The 22,150-nt window shown below is 37.2% G+C and overlaps 1 protein-coding gene and 1 long non-coding RNA gene across 6 annotated transcripts in view; one reads left to right on the top strand and one right to left on the bottom strand.

The window, feature by feature from the left end:
* HPSE2 (heparanase 2 (inactive)) overlaps window positions 1-22,150 on the top strand; it is a 782,696-nt gene that overhangs the window by 548,813 nt on the left and 211,733 nt on the right. For all 5 annotated transcript variants that reach the window (XM_077947182.1, XM_077947181.1, XM_077947184.1 and 2 more), the window contains one exon: window positions 79-126. In XM_077947182.1, the coding sequence (XP_077803308.1) occupies window positions 79-126 (48 nt within the window). The remainder of the gene's footprint in view (window positions 1-78; window positions 127-22,150) is intronic.
* Window positions 1-22,150, bottom strand: part of LOC144331245 (uncharacterized) — a 235,745-nt gene that overhangs the window by 12,180 nt on the left and 201,415 nt on the right. The window lies entirely within an intron of this gene.

The following is a 22,150-nucleotide window of genomic DNA, read 5'->3' as shown; positions in this document are numbered from 1 at the left end:
CTCAGTTCATTTCCTTTTGATTTGGGGGATGTGGTTTGATCTACGTTGTAATATCTTTTTTCTTTCTATTCCTTACAGATTCATGAAGGTGGCAGGAAGTACAGTAGATGCAGTTACCTGGCAACAGTAGGTATTCACCATTTTTGCTCTTACTTATTATCAGCTGCTGTGAAATGAAAGATAATTAGTTGTCACCAAGTTCATAACTGACATTCAATAAGCTATCCTTCATCCTCCAGGAAAAAATTTAAAAGTAACTCCAAAGTTGTTTTTATGGCACATGTTGTCTCGTAGTACTATAATTTTGTTTGGTTGTTTTCAGAAAAATTTGAGAAAACAACTGACGCATTTTGGAGATTTCAGCTATTATGTACCGTTTTAAAATAATCTGTTATCAGTGAATACGTAATGGGGATCTGGGCATGCCACTGTTTTCCCATAGGCTTTTCCTTTGGGAATAAATTTCCTTGTATAAGACAGGAAATAATTTTAATAGCTCAATATATAATGGGGAAATAGAAACACTTTGTTATTAATGTCAGTGGTCTTAATTATTGCCAAGTGAGTCTCTAAAATGAAGCAGCTTTTTTTAAAAAAAAAAGAATATCAAGATGAAGCAGCTTCAAGAAAGGGAATGAACTCCAACACTGCAGAAAGAATCTTACAATGGAAAAGACCTGTTACCGCAGGATAATGAAAAATACAATTATCTGATAAATAAATTTAAATATTCTATAAGTTCCCTTAGGGCATTTGTACCAGAAGGTCCAACCCTTAACAGTCAATGTCTCACTAATTGTATACTGGAATCCTGTTCTTCTTTTCTCTGAGAAATCTATTTCACAGTATCCTCCAAATCATCTCTTGTCTAATGTGGTGCTCTCAACTCAGACTGTGCTTTTACTCTGGGCCCACATAGGCCTTGGCCTCTTTCTCAGTTACTCTAACCCTTCCTGCCTAGCATGTGTTCTCCTTTTGTCTATCCTCTGTTTGAAGTGGGTCACACTGTCCCCTGTGGATTCATTACAGATGTGAAAGAAAACGAAGTGGATTAAATCTTTATTAAAGATTGCTTCTCCCTCTGAAGAGAAGTTCCCCACCTAAAGTGTTTTTGTTTGCTGGCAATCAATAACTTAAATCATAATGGGAAATATTTTACTCTACATTTATACTCTTAATTTCTCTAAAAAACAAGTTCCAAATGTTTTCAGAAACTCTTATTCTTCTTCAGTTTGTTTTTGTGAGTCATGGATTGAGTAAGCCTGAGGATCGTGTCATTCCCTTGCTTGAAAACCCACAGTGTCTCTCCTTTGCACTTGGACCAAAAGCCAAACTCTCCACACTGGCCTTTTGTGTTTGGCCTCTGCTACTTTCTGATTTCATGTGGTGCCACTCTGCCCTTATTCTGTCCCAGCTCACCAGTGGTCTTTCAATTCTTTCAGGTCCATGTGCGTATCTGCCTCTGGGTCTCTGTATATGCTAGTCCTTCTGCCTGAAATGCTGTTCTCCATACTCTTCGTGTGACCAGCTCCTTTTCATATTTTAAGTATCACCTTACATGTCATTTCCTAGAGAGGCCTTCCCTGATGATCCTACCAAAACAGGCCTCCCATTTCATTCTTTTTCTTAGCTCTTTTTTAATAGCACTTATGATAACTTAAAATTGCTTTTTTCCTTATGACTTGTCTTTGTAATTTATTTGTTTTTCTTTTCTACCATAATGGCACTTATTCAATTACCAAGTACTTATTTAGACAATAGTTTATTAGTCATTTACTCTGGGGAAAAAATAACAATGGCAACAACAACAACAATAAAAATAACAAGGTGCCAGGAACTGTTCTTAAACTTTGTATGCCTTATTATATCTGATCCTCACAACAACCAAATGAGTTAGGGACTATTTTTATCTCTATTTTACTATAACTTAGATGAAATTGTAGAAAATCCAAAGATTACACAGAAAGTGGAAAATGTTGGACTTAAAGTTGTATCTGTCTCACTCCAAGGGTTATTGTCTTAACTACTACTGCTTTGATAACACGATAATGTCCCTTTACTGAAATTCTGTCCAGTGTCCTCACCAAAAAGGCTATCTGGATAATGTAGCATAAAGGCTGAATCTTGAAGAATTTATAGGATTTGTGGAGAAAGATAATGATATCAGCATAAGAAAATTATTGGCTAAGAATGTATGGCTTTAATTATTATTGCTGACAGGGAGGGATAAGAGAAAGCTTTTATTTTCTATTCAAGTACTCTTCCTGACACAAATGGAATGAAGTGAGCACAGTATTATTTTTATGATGCAAAAATACATTTTTAATAAATACATTTTATTTATTGACTACCTAAAAAATACACACACACACACACACACACACACACACACACACACACACACACATACACATATATATATATGGGCCATGTCTCCAGATAAATATCACTGTTTGCAACTACTCCAAAAATACCCTCAAAAGCAAGCAGGGGATTGTATTTCTTTTGGCTCCAGGATCAGCATTCATTAGAGGACAAATAGCACCTGGAATCTACAATTTATCCTTTCCAGCCATAGTTTTCAGTCAAGACTTGGAAAAGTCATGGAAGAATCCCAGGCAATTCTGGCCAGGAGGACTTCATGAAAATTAAAGCCAAATGCCATGTTTCTTCAATTATGAGAAATACTGAGGTGAAGATGTCCTAATAATGTAAAGAAATCAAGAGACATTGTTAGAAAAAAAAGGGTGGGGGAGACTAACATAGAATTTGTCATTTGTCACTATATATAGATGGCCAGAAGAATCAATTCAGTATTGGGATGTTGAGCTTGGAACTTGAACAGCCCAAATTCTGAGTCTGAAGTCATGAATAAACAGATCTCTGTAGTTTGACTCTTTTGATTTGGAAGCATATTACTGGGTTTACTATATTTTGAGGACCAAAATATATGACTTAATAATTCATCCTGCCCACCAACCCATTTAGAAAACCCAGAAAAAGTTATTAAGATGAAAGTATAATTACAAGTATAGTGGAGTAGCTTGTATCGTAATAACCCTTATATAGAGAGCAATGATAAAATATAAAGTATTAAAGAAAAAATGCTGGAATATGACCAAAAAAGGCATAAACCAAAGGAAGGTATTCAACCTTTAAAAGAAGTGAAGAGTACTACATGAGATCTACTCTCACTTGACTTTTTACTGTAGTTGTTGTTGTTGTTGTTGTTGTTGTTATTATTATTATTATTAATCTTGCTTGGTTGCCCAGGCTGGAGTGCAATGGCACGATCTCGGCTCACTGCAAGCTCCGCCTCCTAGGTTCACACCATTTTCCTGCCTCAGCCTTCTGAGTAGCTGGGACTACAGGAGCTCACCACCACACCAGGCTAATTTTTTGTATTTGTAGTACAGACGGGATTTCACCGTGTTCGCCAGGATGGTCTTGATCTCCTGACCTCGTGATCCACCTGCCTCGGCCTCCCAAAGTGCTGGGATTACAGGTGTGAGCCACCATGCCAGCCTTCACTGTAGTTATTTAACAATTCATGCATCAGGAGGTAACTAGAACTCAAACAGAAATGCATGCTCATATTGGCTTGAAGTGTCAAGGAGAAGGAGTCAGAGGCTGGAAATTGAGGGTGGAAATCTCAAAAAGAAGAAACTTCAATGTAAAAATACAAAATATGCATATAAACTTCTCTCAAATCTTTGATCCCTGAAATGTATATATTCATGAGACATTCCAAGGAACCTAGTGGAAAGAAACAGCTGGAAGTCTCAAAAAGTTGAACAGAGATTTCAGCTGCCGTTTGTCACATGAGAGACAGAGGTTGGAATTTGAATGTCACAAATTTAGAGGGACTTGATAAACACCTTGTTTTTATCCAGTGAAATTAAAAATGTTATGCTTTAGGTGTAAAGTCTGTCTCAGGACTAAGGATTTGCTCTAAGACTCAAGTATAACCAAAACAGACTTGTCCAGAAAAAGCATAAACTGATGCCTTCACAAGAACAAGAAGATCAGTCATTCATTCAACTTCCTGCTAGATTCAAAATCAGCATTCTTCTGTCTCTATAGTGTATCATCCACATTTTGTTATATACAATAAAATAATTACCAGACATGCAAAGAAACAGGAAAATATGACCATGATGAGGAGGATAAGCAATAAATAGAAACCCTGAGATGACCCAGATATTAGAATTAGCTGACAAGGATTTTAAAGAAGCTATTATAATTCATATTATATATTCATCGAGTTCAGGGGAAAATGTCCATATTGAGAAATATCAGCCTGGAGAAATATCAGCAGTGCGATGGAAACTATAAAAAAGAAGCAAATGGAATTCTTGAGGTGAAAAGAAGAATATCTGAAATGGAAACTCATTGGATGGGCTTGACAAGAGACTGGAAACCACAGAAGAAAGAGTAAACTTGCATACTGAGCAATAGAAACTATACAACTTAAAGAACAGAAAGGAAAAAATCATGGAAAAAAATGAACAAAGTTTCAGTGACCTCATTGCCAAAACCAAATAGCCTAACACATGCACAGAGTTCAGACGAATAGGAGAAAGAAAATGTGGCAGAAATTTTTTAAAAATCAAAGCTGAACTTCTCCCAATTTTGGTGGAAAATATTAATTTGCAAATTCAAGATGGAGAAATACAAAGAAAATTATATCAGGGCACATTGTACTCAAACTGCTGAGAACAAAAATAACTTAAAAATCTTTGAAGCATTCAAACAAAAATAACACTTCATATACAGGGAACAAAGACATAAATGATGGCTTATTTGACATCAGAAACAACAGAGGACAGGATGCAACAGAACAATATTCTTAAAGTGATAAAGGAAAAAAAAGTAAAGCCAGAATTCTATATCCAGCAAAAATATTCTTCAAAAATGAAAGTTAAATAGACTTTTTTAATCAATGAAAGCCAGTAGATTTGTGTTGCAAGAAATACTAAAGGAGACCAGGCACGGTGGCTCATGCCTGTAATCCCAACACTTTGGGAGGCTGAGACAGGTGGATCACCTGAGGTCAGGAGGTCAAGACCAGTCTGACAAACATGGTGAAACCCTGTCTCTACTAAAAAATACAAGTATCAGCCGGGATGGTGGCAGGCACCTGTAATCCCAGCTACTCGACAGGCTGAGGCAGGAGAATCGCTTGAACCCGAGAGGCGGAGGTTGCAGTTAGCCGAGATAGTGTCATTGCACTCTAGCCTGGGTAACAGAGCAAGATTCTGCCTCAAAAAAAAAAAAAAAGAAATGCTAAAGGAAATTCTTCAGACAGACAGTAGCACCAGAAGGAAACTTGGATCTCAAAAAATAATGAAGAGCATTGGAAATGGTACATTTGTGGCTAAAGATAAAAGACTACTTTTTCCCTAATTTGTTTACAAAATAATGATTCATGCAAAAATATAAATTGTATTATGGGATTGATAACATATGTAGATATAAAAATACATGGCAATAATACCACAAAGGATGAGAAAGGGAAGAGTCAGTAAATGGAATTATAGTATTACAACGTTCTTTTATATGAGTGGTACAATATTTACCCTGAGAAGACTGATAAGCAAGGGTGAAATTATATTCCTACAACAGTACCTTTAAAAATAATGACAAAAGTATAGCCAAAAAGCCATATTAGAATTAAAATGTAATACTGAGAAATACTGAATTAACCTCAAAAAAAGCAAGAAAGGAGAAAGAGAGGAACAAAAAATGAATGGTAAAAAAATCAAATAGCAAAATGGTAGACTGAACCATGATTATATCAATAATTATATTAAGGGTAAATGTTCTAAACAGTGTAATTAAAAGGCAAATATTGTCAGACTGGATGCTATAGAAGACTCAACTATATTCTGCCTACAAGAGACACACTTTAAATATAAAGACACAGATTGAAAATAAAAGGATGAGAATAATATGTCATGCAAGCAGTTATCATAAAAAGCTGGTGAGTCTATATTAATGTCAGGCAAAGTAGGCTTCAAAAAAGGAGGATTACCAGAGAAAAGGAGATTATTCATAGTGATACAAGGATCAATTCATCAGGAAGGCATAATAATCATAAATGTATTATCCTGCGATAGGCAGAATAACGAACCTCCCCCAAAGATACCTGCATTCTAATCTCTAGAACCCTGTAAATATGTTACATTATATGGCAAAGGGGAATTAAAGTTGCGGATAGAATTAGTTCCTAATCATCTGACTTTAAAGTAAGGAGCTTATTCTGGAATATCCAGAGGGACCCTATATAACCACAAGAGTGGAAGAGGAAGGCATAAAGAGGAGGCAGAGTGAGGTTTAACTATAGAGAGGAGGTTAGAGAAATGCAGTGTTAGCAGAACTTGACCTACAATTGCTGGATTTAAAGATGGAGGAAGAGGAACATGAGCCAACAATTGTGGGTATCCCATAGAAGCCAGAAAAGGCAAGAATATGGATTTTTCCTGAGCAGTTCCAAAAGGAAGACAGCCTTCCACATACTTTGATGTTAGGCCTATGAGACCCATTTTGATTTCTAACCTATAGTTAGAAATAAGAACTAACTTATAGTTCATAAGAGAATAAATTTGGATTGCTTTAAACTACTGTTTGTGATTATTTGTTTAGAGCAGCAATAGAATACAGTATTGAAGAACAGAGATTCAAAATATACAAAGAAAAAAATAACAACAGTAGAAAAATACACCGTCATAGTTGGAAATTTAAAAACACTTCTTTCAGTAATTAACAGGACTAGATTAAAATAAATACAGTAAGGATATAGCAGATTTTAATAACACTATCAAACAGTGTTTTGTGTTATGCACGAGTATGCATTTATCAAAATTTATCAAATGGTATGCTTAAGATTCATGTATCTCATTATATATAAAATTGCATAAGAAAAAGAACCATAAATAGATATTAAACTCTGATTAGTGGTATGCCTGATGACGTGTTCAGGATGAAGTGCACCAAAGTCTGCAACTTATTTTGAAATGCTTCAAAACATAAAATGGATCAATGGATGGAGAGAAGGATAGATAGACTGATACATTTGTGAAAAACAAGTACAGTGAACTGTTAAATGTAGAACCTAGTAAAGGATATATGATATTCCCTATACAATTCTTTCCACTTTGAAATTGTTTCTGATAAAATATGGATAAAGAACCTAACCTATTATGCCTAAACAAATATCCTTATCTATTATGAAATAATATATTGCTTTGAAAATATATATGACAAACATAAATGGGAAATGATTTTGTTAGGGGTGTTAATCCTTAGATGTAGGAAGTATAGGGAATCTTTTTTCTTATTTTTACTTTTCTGTAGTTTCCTTTTTTTTTGGTAATGAGCTTGTAATACATTTTTGTTTATAATTTAAAAATCATCAGTGCCCAGCTCCTCCCTTCCCACTCCAAATTGCCCCACTCCAGAAGCCACCTTCCCAGTGTTCCCACTTCTGACATCTGCTTTCGTGTTTCTAAATAACAGTCTGATGCTCCTATGGAAGATGAGAATTTAGCTCTCATACCTCCTAACCACTCATACACGCAAACATACTTATTTACATACTTTTCTCATCCTGCAATAGTTTATATCTTAAATATTGGTCAGGATTCATTGTTTACATTTTTATTACTATGTAAATATTATTCACAGCAGGGACATGTGGTATGCTATGATGACATTTTCTTTCTTTCACAACTTTTAGTTTACCCTGGAGTTATTAACTATCTCTTTTTTTATTTGCTTAACTTCCTATTAATCTATTCTAAATTCATCCCTAAACTGTACCAGAGTAGTAAATCTCTTTCTATGTGCAGACACCTCAGGTAACCATCGGTTTCATCTTCTCTTTGGAGATCTGCTCCTGGAGCCATCCCTCCTTCTGTTCCCATCTGGACAGGTTGATTGCTGTGTTTCCTGAACAGCTGTTGTCCTGGGAGTGCCCTTCACCATTATCCTGGGGATTCTTTCTGACTCTTATTTGTTGGATTTGTGCCCTTTTTTGAGGTTTACTCCCTCATTTTGGTGAAGCATTTCTTCCAAGAACTTCCTGAGAAAAGATAAATGAGAGGTTAACATGTTGAGACCCTGTAGCAGAGTTTGATTTATATTTTGGATGCACAAAGATTTCCCTCAGATTTTGATGCTTTTGTTCCATTTCATCCTAGTTTTCCTTTTACTATTGAGAAATCCAGTACCTTTAAAATTTTCCAGTCCTTTTCTTGGTCCTGCTTTTTTTCTGCCTTGATACTTTTAAGATCTTCTCCCTGTTCCTAGTGATCTTTTGTGTGGCTCTCTTTTTATTCTGTTTGCTAAGTATGTGGTTAGATCCTATAAATCTGAAATGAGTGCCCTTCAGTTTAGGGAAATTTTCCTGATAATTTTTTCTTTGATAATGTCATTCTTTCCTTTTTTGTTTATTCCTTCTGAAATTTTTATTAGTCAGATATTGGAATTCCTCAAACAGTACTCTACTTTTTATATATTTTCTCTTCTTTACTTTTCCTCCCTTTTCTGATAAACCTCTTAATCACTTAAATTTTCTGTTGAAACTTACATGTTACTATCATATTCTGATTTCCAAAAGCTCTTTTTAATTCCTCAAAATGTCCCTTTCATAGCTTGTTTTCTTGTTTCTGACTCTGAGGATATCAGTTTTAGTTTTATTTATCTTCTTTTCCTATTTTTTTCTTTCCTCTTTTTTTCTTTGCTCCATTCAGTTGCTTTCTTTGCTTTTCCAGTAGGTAGTTTTGTTTTTTTTTTTTTTCATGGTCCCTGAATTACTGTTATTTCCTCTTTGTCCTTCTCCCCATTTATTTGTCTTAGTCCCTGGCTTTGACTTTAAAGTTTTTCCTCAAATATCTGATGATCCCTGAATCTCTACTCTTATTTAGGAGAGAGGCATAAAAAGGTGATTGGATGATTTTGTTTATGGACATTTATTTTTAACTAGTAACAGTCTATGTAAGGTGATTTGATTAGGTCATTAGGGGATTCCTAACTGTCCATATCTATTCATCTTTTCTCTTGGGATATTTAGTTGTTCTAGAGGAGAATTCTCTATTCTGCCATTTTGGAAGTATAAATCTTCTCGCATACTCACATCTGAGAGAAAGGACTAGATGTCTCATTTCTTAAAATATAGCCTTTCACACGTAATCCTCTACGTTTCATTGTGATTACCCTCCACCTCCACTGTGCTTGGTGGTCCTGACTATAGTTCAGTCTCTAGCACTCTGCTTTCTTGGAAATGAGGCAGTTTCTTAACTACATAGGGAAGTGGCTTCCCAACTTTTTTGTCTCAGGACCCTTTTCACTCTTGAAAAATATTAAGGGCTCCAATTCACTTTTGTTTATGTGCATCATGTTTATAGACTATATAAATGGCTCCCAACTTACAATGGTTTGACATGACTTTGTGACTTTACCATGGTGTGAAAGTGATATGCATTCAGTAGAAAGTATACTTCAAATTTCAAATTTCGATCTTTTCCTGGGCTAATGATGTGTAGTATGATACCCTCTCACAATGCTGAGCAGGGGCAGTGAGCCACAGCTGCCAGTCAGCCACTTGATCATGAGGTTAAACAACCAATACTCTGTGTTGTGTTACCAGATGATTTTGCCCAACTCTAGGCTAACATAGGTGTCACAAGCACATTTAAGGTAGGCTAGGTTAACATATGGTATGATGTTTGGTTGTGTGTTAGGCTGTTCTTATATTGCTACAAACACCCGAGTCAGAGTAACTTATAAAGAAAAGAGGTTTAATTGGCTAACAGTTCTGCAGGTTGTACAAGCATTGTGCTGGCATCTGCTCACTTCTGGGAGGTCTCACGGAACTTTCACTCATGGTGGAAGGCAAAGTGGGATCGCGCACATCACGTGATGAGAGCAGAAGCAAGAGAGAGAGAAGGGGAGAGTGCCACACACTTTTCAACAGCCAGATCTTGGGAGAAATTCTTCACTATCACAAGGATAGCACTAAGGGGATGGTGCTAAACCATTCATGAGGAATCTGCCTCCATGATCCAGTCACCTCCCACCAGGCCCCAACTCCAACACTGAGGATTACATTTCAACAGGAGATTCGGAGGGGACATCCAAACTATGTCAGGTAGATTAGATATATTAAATGCATGTGATATTTTGGATTTACAATGGGTTTATTATGACCTAACCCCATAGTAAGTCAAGGAGCATCTGTATGAGAATTAAAACACATTTTGAAATTATTTATTTACTTAAAAATAATAAGCTCATTACATTTTAACATAAATATTCTTGTGGAAAGTATATTTTCCAAAACCAGAAAAAATAGTTAGAAGAGTGACATTATTTTATATTCTCACAAATCTATTCAATAGCTGACTTAATTGAAGACACGTGGATTCCCATATCTTTTGCATTCTGTAGAAATGTGTTGTTTTGGTTTGTTTAAGAATATGAAGAAAATTTGACCTCATAGAGAGAGGTAGCTGGAAAAAGGAGGTGTATTTGAATATCCTTTTCAGGTAATTGTAGCTGTTCTCATATACTATAACAAAATTCAACAAGTGATAGTTTCTTAAAAGTTAGTTACAATGTGGACTATTAAACCATTTGCATGAACTTTTCATACTGTAATGTATCAAATTCCATTGGTCTTATGCTTGGAATAGACCTTTTACCCATGCATGATTTTATAACATCATGAATTGGTCATTTGGAAAATATTACAAAACCAGTTATGAGTTATAAAGATGTTCCAAATGTTGACACATTTCATTATAAAATATTTTTTAAATCACGTTCACCAATATCACCATTTATCTAGTCAGAAGTCTTTAAGTTTTGAAAAGCTGACAAGCTCACGGTGGCAGATACAAAGTTTTGAAAATTTTAATTTTCACTCAACAGCTCAAATTTTATAATCAGCCACAGGTTTTATCAGATGTTTTTCTCGACAAGCTCACTTTGTTCATTTTTGAGAAAATGTCTTTCAAAAGCCTAACTCTAAATAATTTCTCTTTAATTGTTTCAGGTGTAAAAGTTATTCCATTTTAAAAAATGGCCAATTCAGGGACAGGCGTGGTGGTTCACGCCTGTAATCCCAGCACTTTGGAAGGCTGAGGTGGGTAGATCACTTGACCCCAGGAGTTTGAGACCAGCCTGACCAACATCTCTTAGTAGAGAAACCCCATCTCTACTAAAAATACAAAAAATAGCTGGGCATGGTGGCATGCACCTGTAGTCCCAGTTACTCTGGGGGCTGAGATGGGAAAATTGCTTGAGCCCAGGAAGTGGAGATTACAGTGAGCCAAGATCATGCCTCTGATCTCCAGCCTGGATGACAGAGTGATCCTGTCTCAAAAAAATAAAAATAACAAATGACCAATTCAGTTTGCAGCTCAATCGTACAAGTGCTTTTCCTCAAGACAACAACCATTATTTTGCTAATGGAGCAAAGTATGTGTATTTTCCCATTTAGTTACACAGAATTTTTTATATGTGTACTCAATAAAATTAACTTTAATTACTTTATCAAGGACATTCTTAAATGAAAGTGACATTTTTGTTTTATTTCAAGTATGTGACAGTGACTACCAGTACAGTTTGAAGTTCCTGACTTGATTTGTGCTAAGGTACCAGCAGTTTTATCCACTGTTGCTTTAAACAGTCAGTCCAAATGTTAACATAGTTTTTCCAATACAAACTATGAGAGTCAAATAAATGATTTAACACTTTATATATTTCATCATCACTTGTATTTATTTCCAAGCATTCACATAAAAGATCTTGATCAATGATAGTGCTGATACAAGAAAAACAAAAACTATGTCTATAGATTTATCCATTTGTAAGGCAAAAGTACACTTTTACTAACAAGATATTAACTTTGTCTTCATGTTTGCAACTAAATATTTCATTTAACAAGTTATTGAATTGTTGGGAAGTGCCACTGAGTATGATTCCTTTTAATAACTTTTCATCCAATGGGCATTCAGCAATATCAACTGTACAAAGCTCTTTTAATCTCTGAGCTACTTTGTGTATTTTTCCAGTCAATGCAGCACAATAACTTACCCTCTAAGATGCTTTTCTAAATTTAAAAATCAGTTTTCAAAAAATTTTTAAATGTTATTGGAAGACAAAATAACATGGCTGGGCCCACTGGCCCATGCCTGTTAATTCCAGCACTTTGGGAGGCCGTGGCAGGAGGATTTCTTGAGTCAAGGGGTTTGAGACTAGCCTGGGCAACATAGGGAGACCCCATCTTTACAAAAACAATAAAAAAAAATTAGCTGGGTGTAGTGGCATGCATGTAGTTCTAGCTACACAGGTCACTGAGGCAAGAGGACTTCTTGAGCCCAGAAGTTGGAGGTTATATAGTGAGCTATGATCACACCACTGTACTCCATCCTGGGCAAGAGAGCAAGACCCTATTTCTCAGAAAACAAAAACTAAAACAATCCCACAAAGTGTTCTTATTTCCATGTAGGCACAAGAAAAACATTAAGATTTCAAAATAACTTATTGGATGTTTATGAGCTTATACTGGTTATAGCAGTTATAAAAATAGCTTATTAAAAAAACACAGTAGAAAGTATTGAGAGCAAACTGAGTCGACCTTTGAAAACATACATATGTATACTCCAAAACCATACCTTAGAAAAGCCTAGAAAACAAGGATATACAAGCATACATTCCATTAATTGTCAGAGCGATGACATTGTCGCATGTCACATGGACTCTAGAAAATGCCGCTGTACACTTGTGAGAGGTGAGAATGAAAAAGACAAATAATGTCTTAGTATTGTTATGAAAATAGTTTTGATCTCAAGGACTACCAAAGGGGTCTTAGGGACCTCCAAGAGTCCCTGGAGCATTCCCTGGAGAATTGCTGATGTGGAGTGAGGATGGGGATCTGCAGGTCCGACTGCTTCTTGTTTCTCCTGTTTCAGTCCACGCAGCCCCTCATTCTCAAAGACACATGGTATTTCCAGCTCCTGAGATTTCGTGGGGTTCTGTCACAAGAATCGGCCGCTTTTAGACTTCCCTCATCACAGGTGTATAATTCAGCTTTCTCTGGTCAGCTAAGATAGTTACCACTCTTCCTTCTGTTTTCTAATACCAACATTTTCATTGCTGTTTTTCTTGCCCACTTCTTTTAGACCTTGTGAGCTAATGCCCTGGGTTTTTTGTTTGTTTGTTTGTTTTGGTTCTGTTACTATTGTTTTAGTGGTGTTTGGGGAGACAGCTTTAGTAAATGCCTGTGCTTAAACCACCATTTTAAACTGAAATCCTACTTTCTGTGCTTTTTTCTCTCTCTAGGATTATTTTTAATAAGGCAAATTAAAATTTTATCTCCAAAAAATATGAAATTAATTTTTAATATTTATTGAGTTAGCCAAACTCAGATGTTCCCAGTGCCTCGCTCCCACCAGAGACCAAAAAAATTTTTAAGAACCTCCACCAGAGACCAAAAGAAGTGAAAAACAAAACAAAATTTCTGTCTGTGTGATCAAGACATCAGTATTTTTAAGAAGTTCATTAGGTGAGTCTGAACTACAACTGCCCTGGAGCCACCTGACTCAGCACAGTAACGCCCGGGTGCTTCCACTCCATGGAGTGTAGTTTCTAGATCAGCATCATCTGAGAACCTGTGAGAAATGCAGATTTTCAGGCCCCATCCCAGCCCTGCTGCAATAGAAACTTCGGGAATGGGACCCCGCAGTCTGTTTTAATTGCCCTCCAGGTGATTCTGATGTGCATTAAAGCTTGAGCACCACTACCACAGAAGATGGCTGCCTGGATCTGATTTCTCAGAAGACATCCATCACCACAGTTTTTGGCATAAAACTTTCTTCAGTAGCTTCTTTTCTGACATGTGGATGGGGGAAAAAATGTAAGAAAAATTGTCCTGGTCATTGTCCTTTAGAGAATTCCTGCCCTTTATACTGAAAGTCATAGTTTCAAGTCATCTAATTTTCAATACATTGTTCTTTATATAAAAGTCAGCACTTTTTCTCTCTTTGGTCTTAGCCCACACTTATATTCATCATTCTTCACTTCTGCTATTGAAGAAAAACAAAATATGGTGGATATACTACAGCTGTAGGCTTAAAGAGATCAGTTTGATAATTTAGATTTTTAGCTGTTTAAAGCCTAAAAATGAACATAATTTAGATTTTTAGCTATGTTTAAAGTCTAGAAATGAACATTTTCAAAAGTCATTGCAAGAGCAGCTATGAATTATCCCACAATATAAGTAAACGTAAGCAAAATGACTCTGCTAATAGCATCTATTGGAAATTCATGAACATTTCCAAGGGTAATTGGACATTAGAATGACTTGTTAAGCAAAAATTCTGCTTGAAAAGAAAAGCTAAAGAAATCCATCACGATTTTTTTGTGAAAAATCCACCATAATTTTTAGAGGTTATCTGTCTCCAGTATAGATTATCTATCTCTTGTATAGTATGATTTGGTAGAAACAACAAGGTCTTTCAAGTCAAATAAGCCTGGTCAGAATCCCTCTGACCTTTAGTAGATTTGTTGCCTTGAGAAAAAATAAATCCTTCAGAGCTCAGTTTTCCTGTCTATTAAGTGGGGTTAATAATGCCCACCTCACAAAACTATCATGAAGACTAAATAAGGTAACATATGAAAAGTGTTTGGCTTAGTACATATAATACATTGAGCCCTCATAAAATGTGAGTTTCCTTCTTTTTTTCTAGATCCCTCACAATCTCTGTGTATTTATGAAAGTGTCTCACTGTAGAATAGACAGATGTTTAGCCCATATTTCTGAGCATTTTTATACATTCTACAGATGCTACAAGGCTTTTGCCTATGGCCATTTCAGCCAAAGGAGGAAGCTGCATGATTCTGTTACTTTTTATTTATTAATTCATTCAAAAGATAGTTACTGAGCACCTACTATGTGAAGGTGATAGATGTTATGAATAGACAAGGGAACAGAAAGACACAAGATCCCTCATCCCAGGAAGCTTAGTTAGCAATGAGTTTCTCCCTCTAGTGCCCACTTCTACAAGTACAGCTTATTTTCTTTCTTCTGAAAGAGATGGCAGAAAGGGAGAGGTGCTCCTGGTGGAGGAAGTAAGGACTCCATAGTGAGAAAATTCTCATGGGCTCCAGACAGAACTATGACTAGACATTTGTCTAGACATAGACAAATGTCTGCTGCAGAGGATTTAAAAAGGAAAGGATAGGGAGGAAAGGGAACCATTAATGACATATGGAACTTAGCTGAAAAAAAAAAAGAGAAAAAATGGAACAGAAAGAAAAAGATAGCTTTCTAAAAGCAGGTTAAAGAAGCAAAAAGAGTTATTTAAGAAAGAGAATACTATGCATGCACAATAATATCCAAAACACAGCCAGGGAGCGAAAACTTGAACTTTATGCTCTCTAACTCCCTTGGACCTAAGCTCCATATCTAAATGTAGAGTCTCGTGGCCTAGATCTCTGGGGGGTCCCCTCATAGTGACCCCCTCAGTCAGTGAACAGTGTTCTACATGAATCCTCTCCTCTACACTCCCGTGCCAAATATCTCAGCCCTTTTACCTCCTTTTCTTTCTCCAGATTCTTGCCCAGTTAGTTCACTGCAGGTCATCAGCTAGCCAAAGGAGAAAGATCCTGCTTCATGAACTAATTGATTTCTTCTGGCTCATTGACTAAGATAGTGGCCTTAAGAAATTGTAATGATTCTTTCTAGAAGGGCCTGGGGCTGTACTCCCCAAAAGGGAGCAGTATTTCATGGAGACCTAGATGTAGGTCCAGCAAGTATTCAAAGCCATGGGATAAACAAAGTTGCATCTTTCTGGATTTTACTTGAAGAGTAAGGCTGGAGGGCTGTACAGTGTTTAAAACTCTGAACAACAGTCTGAGCAACCTCCAGTTCTGTTCACAGGTATCTCCCTGCCTAAGGAGGGAAAGTTTGAGAAACTGGTTTAGGACCTTGCACATAGTTAATAACACTGACCACTCATTAAAGCTTCCCAAGCACATTGTTATACATTATATCAGGGGCATCTGTTAAATGTATGGATATTGAAAGGGCTATTGTTAAAGACTTACTAGGCATGAAATCCCCAATCTGCCCTTCACTTCCTTTTTTTTTTTTTTTTTTTTCTTTTCGAGGCAGCATTTTGCTCTGTCACCCAGGCAGTGGCACAATCAAAGCTCACTGTAGCCTCGATCTCCCGGGCTCAAGCAAACCTCCCACCTCAGCTTCCAGAGTAGCTGGAACTACAGGTATGCACCACTGTACCAGCTAATTTTTTAAAAAATGTTTGTAGAGATGGGTCTTGATATCTCTGCAAAAAAATTTCCCAGACTGTTTTCAAACTCCTGGGTTCATGCAATCCTCCCACCTCAGCAAAGTTCTGGAAATACAGGCTAACTCTCTCTTTCTCTCTTTCTTTCTGTCTGGCTTTCTTTCTTAGATAAGGGTCTTATTCTGTCACCCATGCTGGAGTGTAGTGGCAGTAGCATAATCATAGTTCACTGTAACTATGTAAAAGTAGTTTTACACTGTAACACTGTAACTATGTAACTATTATAAAGCCCAACCTCCTGGGCTTAAGTTATCCTCCCACCTCAGCCTCCCAAGTAGCTGAGATGACAGGTGTGTGCCACCATGGCTGGTTATTGTGTGTGTGTGTGTGTTTGTGTGTGTGTGTGTGTGGAGACAGGGATCTCACTGTGTTGCTTAGGCTGGTCTCAAACTCCTGGGTTCAAGCAGTCCTCCCGCCTTGGCCTCCCTCTTGTGCTGGGATTAGAGGTGTGAGCCACTGTGTCCAGCCCCTTGCTTTCTTTATTCCTCTGTTACACAAGTATTGCACTAGTCTGGAGTCAGACTATCTGGTTTTGAATTCTGGCTCCAATACATATTTATCTTGGACAAGTCATTTACTGCACTGTATCTCAGCTTTCACATTTGTAAAATAGAGTGATCTTTTAGAAGGTGAGATCTGAACACAGATGTAAAAGAAGTGAGAGAGGTAGCTAAGCAGACACCTTACGAAAGTATGTTCCAGGCAGAGGGAGCAGCTAGATAGAAGGCTTCAAGGTGAGAGAGGGTTTTAGGTGTCATAACAGTTCCCACTACACAGTGTTATTGTGAAGAGAAATGAGATGATGCATGTAAAGCATTTAGTATCATACGTGCAATCCCAAGTGTTTAATAAGTTTTTTTAATAATTATTAATTATCATTGTTATGAAAGTCACATTTCTAAATGTTTAGTATGTTGTAGAATCTTTAAAATGATCCATAGAACACATTCATGTAGTGGTGGCTCTTTGAATTTGCTATTTTCTTCTCTGTCTCCCAGGGTGGAGTGCACTGGTGTGATCTCAGCTCACTGCAGCCTCCACCTCCCAGGTTCAAGTGGTTCTCTTGCCTCAGCCTCCCAAGTAGCTGAGATTACAGGCCCGCACCACCACACCTGGCTATTTTTTTTTAGTGTATTTTTAATAGAGAGAGGGTTTCACCATGTTGGCCAGGCTAGTCTCGAACTCCTGACCTCAGGTGATCTGTCGACCTCAGCCTCCCAAAGTGCTGGGATTACAGACATGAGTCACCGTGCCTGGCTATTTTCTTCTCTATATATTTTTGACTTTTATACACGCAATCTTGAGATGAAAACATTTATTATTTCTGAATTATTTTCTTCCTTGGCAAGAGCCATGTCAATGGTGTAAACTATGTTACATTAAGAATTTTCCGAAAGCTAAATGGAAGATGTGACTACTGTTCTCATGTCTTCAGTTGCTTTTATCAAGTTCTCAGTGCTTTTTATCTGAAAGGCTGCTACTGTTAAAAGCATAGCCACTTTCTAGGGAGGACTTTCCATTATTCCCAACCAATCTAGCCATCTTTCTTTTCTATTCCTCTCTTCATTTTGGAATAAAAGAGTGGGGAGGTTTTATGTAATTGGAATTCTATTTTGCTGTCTTAAAGTGCATATCCTCAGAGAAATAGAAGTCCTTGCATGCACATTAGTGTTTTGTGTAATATACAGTATGGGAGTGAGGATGATGAAAATAAAAGGTAAGAAATAACATTAATTGAAAGCCTTCCATGTGCCAAATATTGTTGTAGCTTCTTTATATAAAGTTACATCCTTGAAAGACCTTCCTACCTTGGTGTTAAAGTGTGGTCCAGACCAGCAGCATCCGCATGACCTGGGAGTTTCTAAAAAGGGGGACTCTTAAGCCCCAACCTGGACCTACTGAGTAGAAATCTGTATTTTAATAAGATTCCCCAGGTATTTCATATGCACATGAAGTTGAAAAGAACTTCCCTAGCAAGACAAATATCATTAACACTATCTTCCTCCTGTGGGGTAAGTATGCTTTAGAGAGAGTGCATAACTTACCTAAGTACTCACAGGTAGTAAATGGTGGTCCAGGATTTAACTGAGGTCTGTTTACGGAGCGGAGTTCATGCTTTTTCCCCTGCACTATTTCCCTCACTACTCATTTTTAATAGGTATATTTCATAATCTGTTTTACAGGAAAAAAACATACAAGAAACCAGTCAGCTCCCACTTGAATGTACTTTGAAAGCATTTGCCCAGACAGACAGGCTGAGTATAAACACCTAGTCCAAAGAAGAAGGACAGGAAGATGATAATTGAGTTTGTGTGTGGCTGTGGGTGGATAAGTCACATGCTCCCCTGCTCTCTTCAAGTAACCTGCCTTTCTGTTGAATTTGGGAACCTAAGTGTAATTGTTGGCAGTATTCTCCTAAAATTCTGCTCTGATGAGCAGAAGACAAGAGCAAATGGGGAAAGGCAGACTATGGCCTGAGGAGATGAACAATCTGGTGTATGAGACAGGGAATGTCTTTTTTTATGAGCAGAGAGGTATTTTTATGGTTTGCCTTGAGTGAATAGCCTCTGATGTGGGGAAAACAGACTGGTAACAGCTGGACCACACTTTGGATCAGTTGCCACAACAACTTAATACATTTGTCTCTAGTGTCATTTGATCCCTTTGAGAGCTGTATTATCTCAGTGTAGATGTTTGACTTTCTGGCCTACTCTGTGCAGTGAACATGTCTGTTTGATTGTATTCCTCAGATTACAGACAGTTATTCATTTGGGAGTTTGCATTCTAGGATTACAGACACTGGCAACCTCACAGATGACTGGAACCCAGGATCTTATGGAAACATCTTTATATTTACCACCCTCAGAACACTGATTTCAGGGGCAAATTATACCTTATAGCGTCTGGGAAACTCATGCAGATATTCAAAGTCATCCCCAATTTCTGGTAATATAGTCTACTTCCTCATCTCAGGTGATCTTTGTAAGCAACACTTTTCAAACTTGAGCTCAGTATGAGTTATCATTAGTAGTTATCTTTTTTTTTCTGGAAAAATTAAGCAAGAGATACTCACCTTTTAAAGGTTTACAGAATAAAATTGAATGCACCTGTGTGATTTCAAGAACTGTTTACATTTTTCCTCTTAAGAAGCTTAGAAATGACTGAGGTCTTGATGACAAATTGAGAGTGAGCCCAGCTACTGTCATTAGAGAAAGGGCTGAGTGCTTTGCATGAATCATTTACTCTGACAGACATTTGTTCTCCTTAGGAAAAGTGCTCACTTTCTCCTCTCCTTGATGAGAAATGGTCAAGCACTCTTATCCCATCTCCCAAATTTATGGCAGCTGAAACTGGAGGGCCTGATAAATTATGTTACACGTCTGTGCCCGCCATCACCACCATCATTATCTTCTTTGAAACTCTTGGCTTGTTTCAGAAGAACAACCCATGGGACAGCTCAGGAAAGCATAAAAGCAAAAATAGACGAATGTCATTAGAAGCTCTGGAGGAGGATTTTGAGCTTGTGTAAGATGTAATTCCGTTATTGTCTAGAGTTACATGACTGTTTCTGGGATCAGAGAGTTTCCTAAACAAAATATAGTGTTGTTAGATGGCAGCATCACTGTGGTTTTCTGCTAGTATTTTGGTACGAAGGTGGATAGCTGTTTCCTGTCACTTTTTCCCCTTTTTCTCTTCCTTGCCACTTCATTTCATCTAAATAAAAAGAAACACAGTTAAGGGTAACATGAAAGAACTACCAACAGCAACCACTTCTGTTAAAGTTCTGTACTTGGCCTATAGAAGTCAAGGAATTCAAAAGTCATGTAATTTTTATTCATGTATATTGTGTATAATTAGTATAGCTTTTCCAGTGCTTTAATGTGAATCACATGAAAAATGTGGTCAAACATTATGAGCACTTCAGTATTTGCATTTCCTGTTCTGTGTAGGTAATTTTGTGAATTTGAGGTTAGCCTCACAAGCTTTAAGGGGAGCAAGAAGGGAGCTGGTGAGGTGGGTTTGGACGATGCCCCTCCTTTTTGGATATTTGGCATGCCTGAGTGAAGGGATAGTGATTTCCTGGTGGCATGTTGGGGGCTTTCATTGCACCAAGAGCTGAGTTTTGCCATAAGTGGGGCACAAAGCCTTTGTTCCAGGCAGGGAACAATCAGTAGCATCACCACTACTCGCAATCTTTCAGTGCTTGAGAAAACCAGCTGACTCAGCCAAATGAGTGGGCAGACTGTGGACTGGTGAGACTTGAAATCCCAGGAAAGACCTCCAGGACATAAGAGATTTCTCAGATCCTTGCCCTTTACCATGTGAGCCGAAACCCTAATGCTACATTTTTGGGGTTTAAAATACTTTAAGGTAGTCAATTCTGTTACAATTCTGATTAAAAGTATTGATCTTAGAAAAATGTGTTAGTGTATGTGCAGAAATAGACACACATATACACAATTTTACAAAGAGCTCAAGGTTTTTGTGGATACCAAGAGCCCATCCATGGACTTCATAAGGAATCTAAATACCCTATATTAAGAACTAGGTTTGGACATGAACAGACACATATCACAAGAAGACATTCATGTGGCCAACAAACATGTTTTAAAAAGCTCAGCATCACTGATTACTAGAGAAATGCAAATAAAAACCACAATGAGATACCATCTCATGTCAGTCAGAGTGGCAATTATTAAAAAGTCAAGAAACAACAGATTTTGGCAAGGATGCAGAGAAAAAGAAACACTTTTACACTGTTGGTAGGAGTGTAAATTAGTTCAAACATTGTAGAAGACAGTGTGACAATTCCTCAAAGATCTAGAAGCAGAAATAGCATTTGACCCAGCCAACCCATTACTGCGTATATACCCAAAGGAATATAAATCATTCTGTTGTAAAGATACATGCACACGTATGTTCATTGCAGCACTATTCACAATAGCAAAGACATGGAATGAACCCAGCAATGATAGACTAGATAAAGAAAATGTGGTACATATACACCATGTAATACTATGCAGCCATTAAAAGGAATGAGATCATGTCCTTTGCAGGGACATGGATGGAGCTGGAAGCCATTATCCTCAGCAAACCAACACAGGAACAGAAAACCAAATACCACATGTTCTTATAAAGTAGGACCTGAACAGTGAGAGCATATGGACACATGCGGGGAACAACACACATTGGGGCCTGTGAGGGGCGGTGGGGGAGGGAGAGCATCAGGAAGAATAGCTAATGGATGCTAGGTTTAATGCCTAGTTAATGGATGATCTATGCAGCAAACTACCGTGGCACATGTTTACCCATGTAACAAACATGCACGTCCTGCACATGTACCCCAGAACTTAAAAGGTGCAGGAAAAAAAAACAAACAAACAAAAAAAAAAAAACAAAGGAACTAGGTTTGAGCATCACTTCCTCCTGTCCTCATAGCCTTATACCACACTGCTAACTTCTAGGTCCCCAACTACTTATCAGTTGTGGGGCTTTAGGCAAGTCAGTTTAATTTATCTGAGCTTTTATTTCTTAACTTATAAAATTAGACTAGTATCATCTACCTCACAGAATAATTGTAAGAGAAAAAAGATATGTTAAAGAATTATGCTAAACCATGTGAAATTGCCACAATTTCTAACCCGCAGAAAAAGGCAATCTAATATCTAACACAGATCATTGTAACTGGGAAACCATCAATAAATGTTGAGTCTGAATCTGTTTCTTTTGGGAAGGAAGTGGGATGATGATAATTAAGGATTGCTTTTAAGATAACT

Source organism: Macaca mulatta, chromosome 9 (genome assembly GCF_049350105.2).
Source record: "Macaca mulatta isolate MMU2019108-1 chromosome 9, T2T-MMU8v2.0, whole genome shotgun sequence".
NCBI lineage: Eukaryota > Metazoa > Chordata > Mammalia > Primates > Cercopithecidae > Macaca > Macaca mulatta.
Note: the sequence above shows the minus strand (reverse complement) of the source record. Positions and strands in the feature narration are given on the sequence as shown.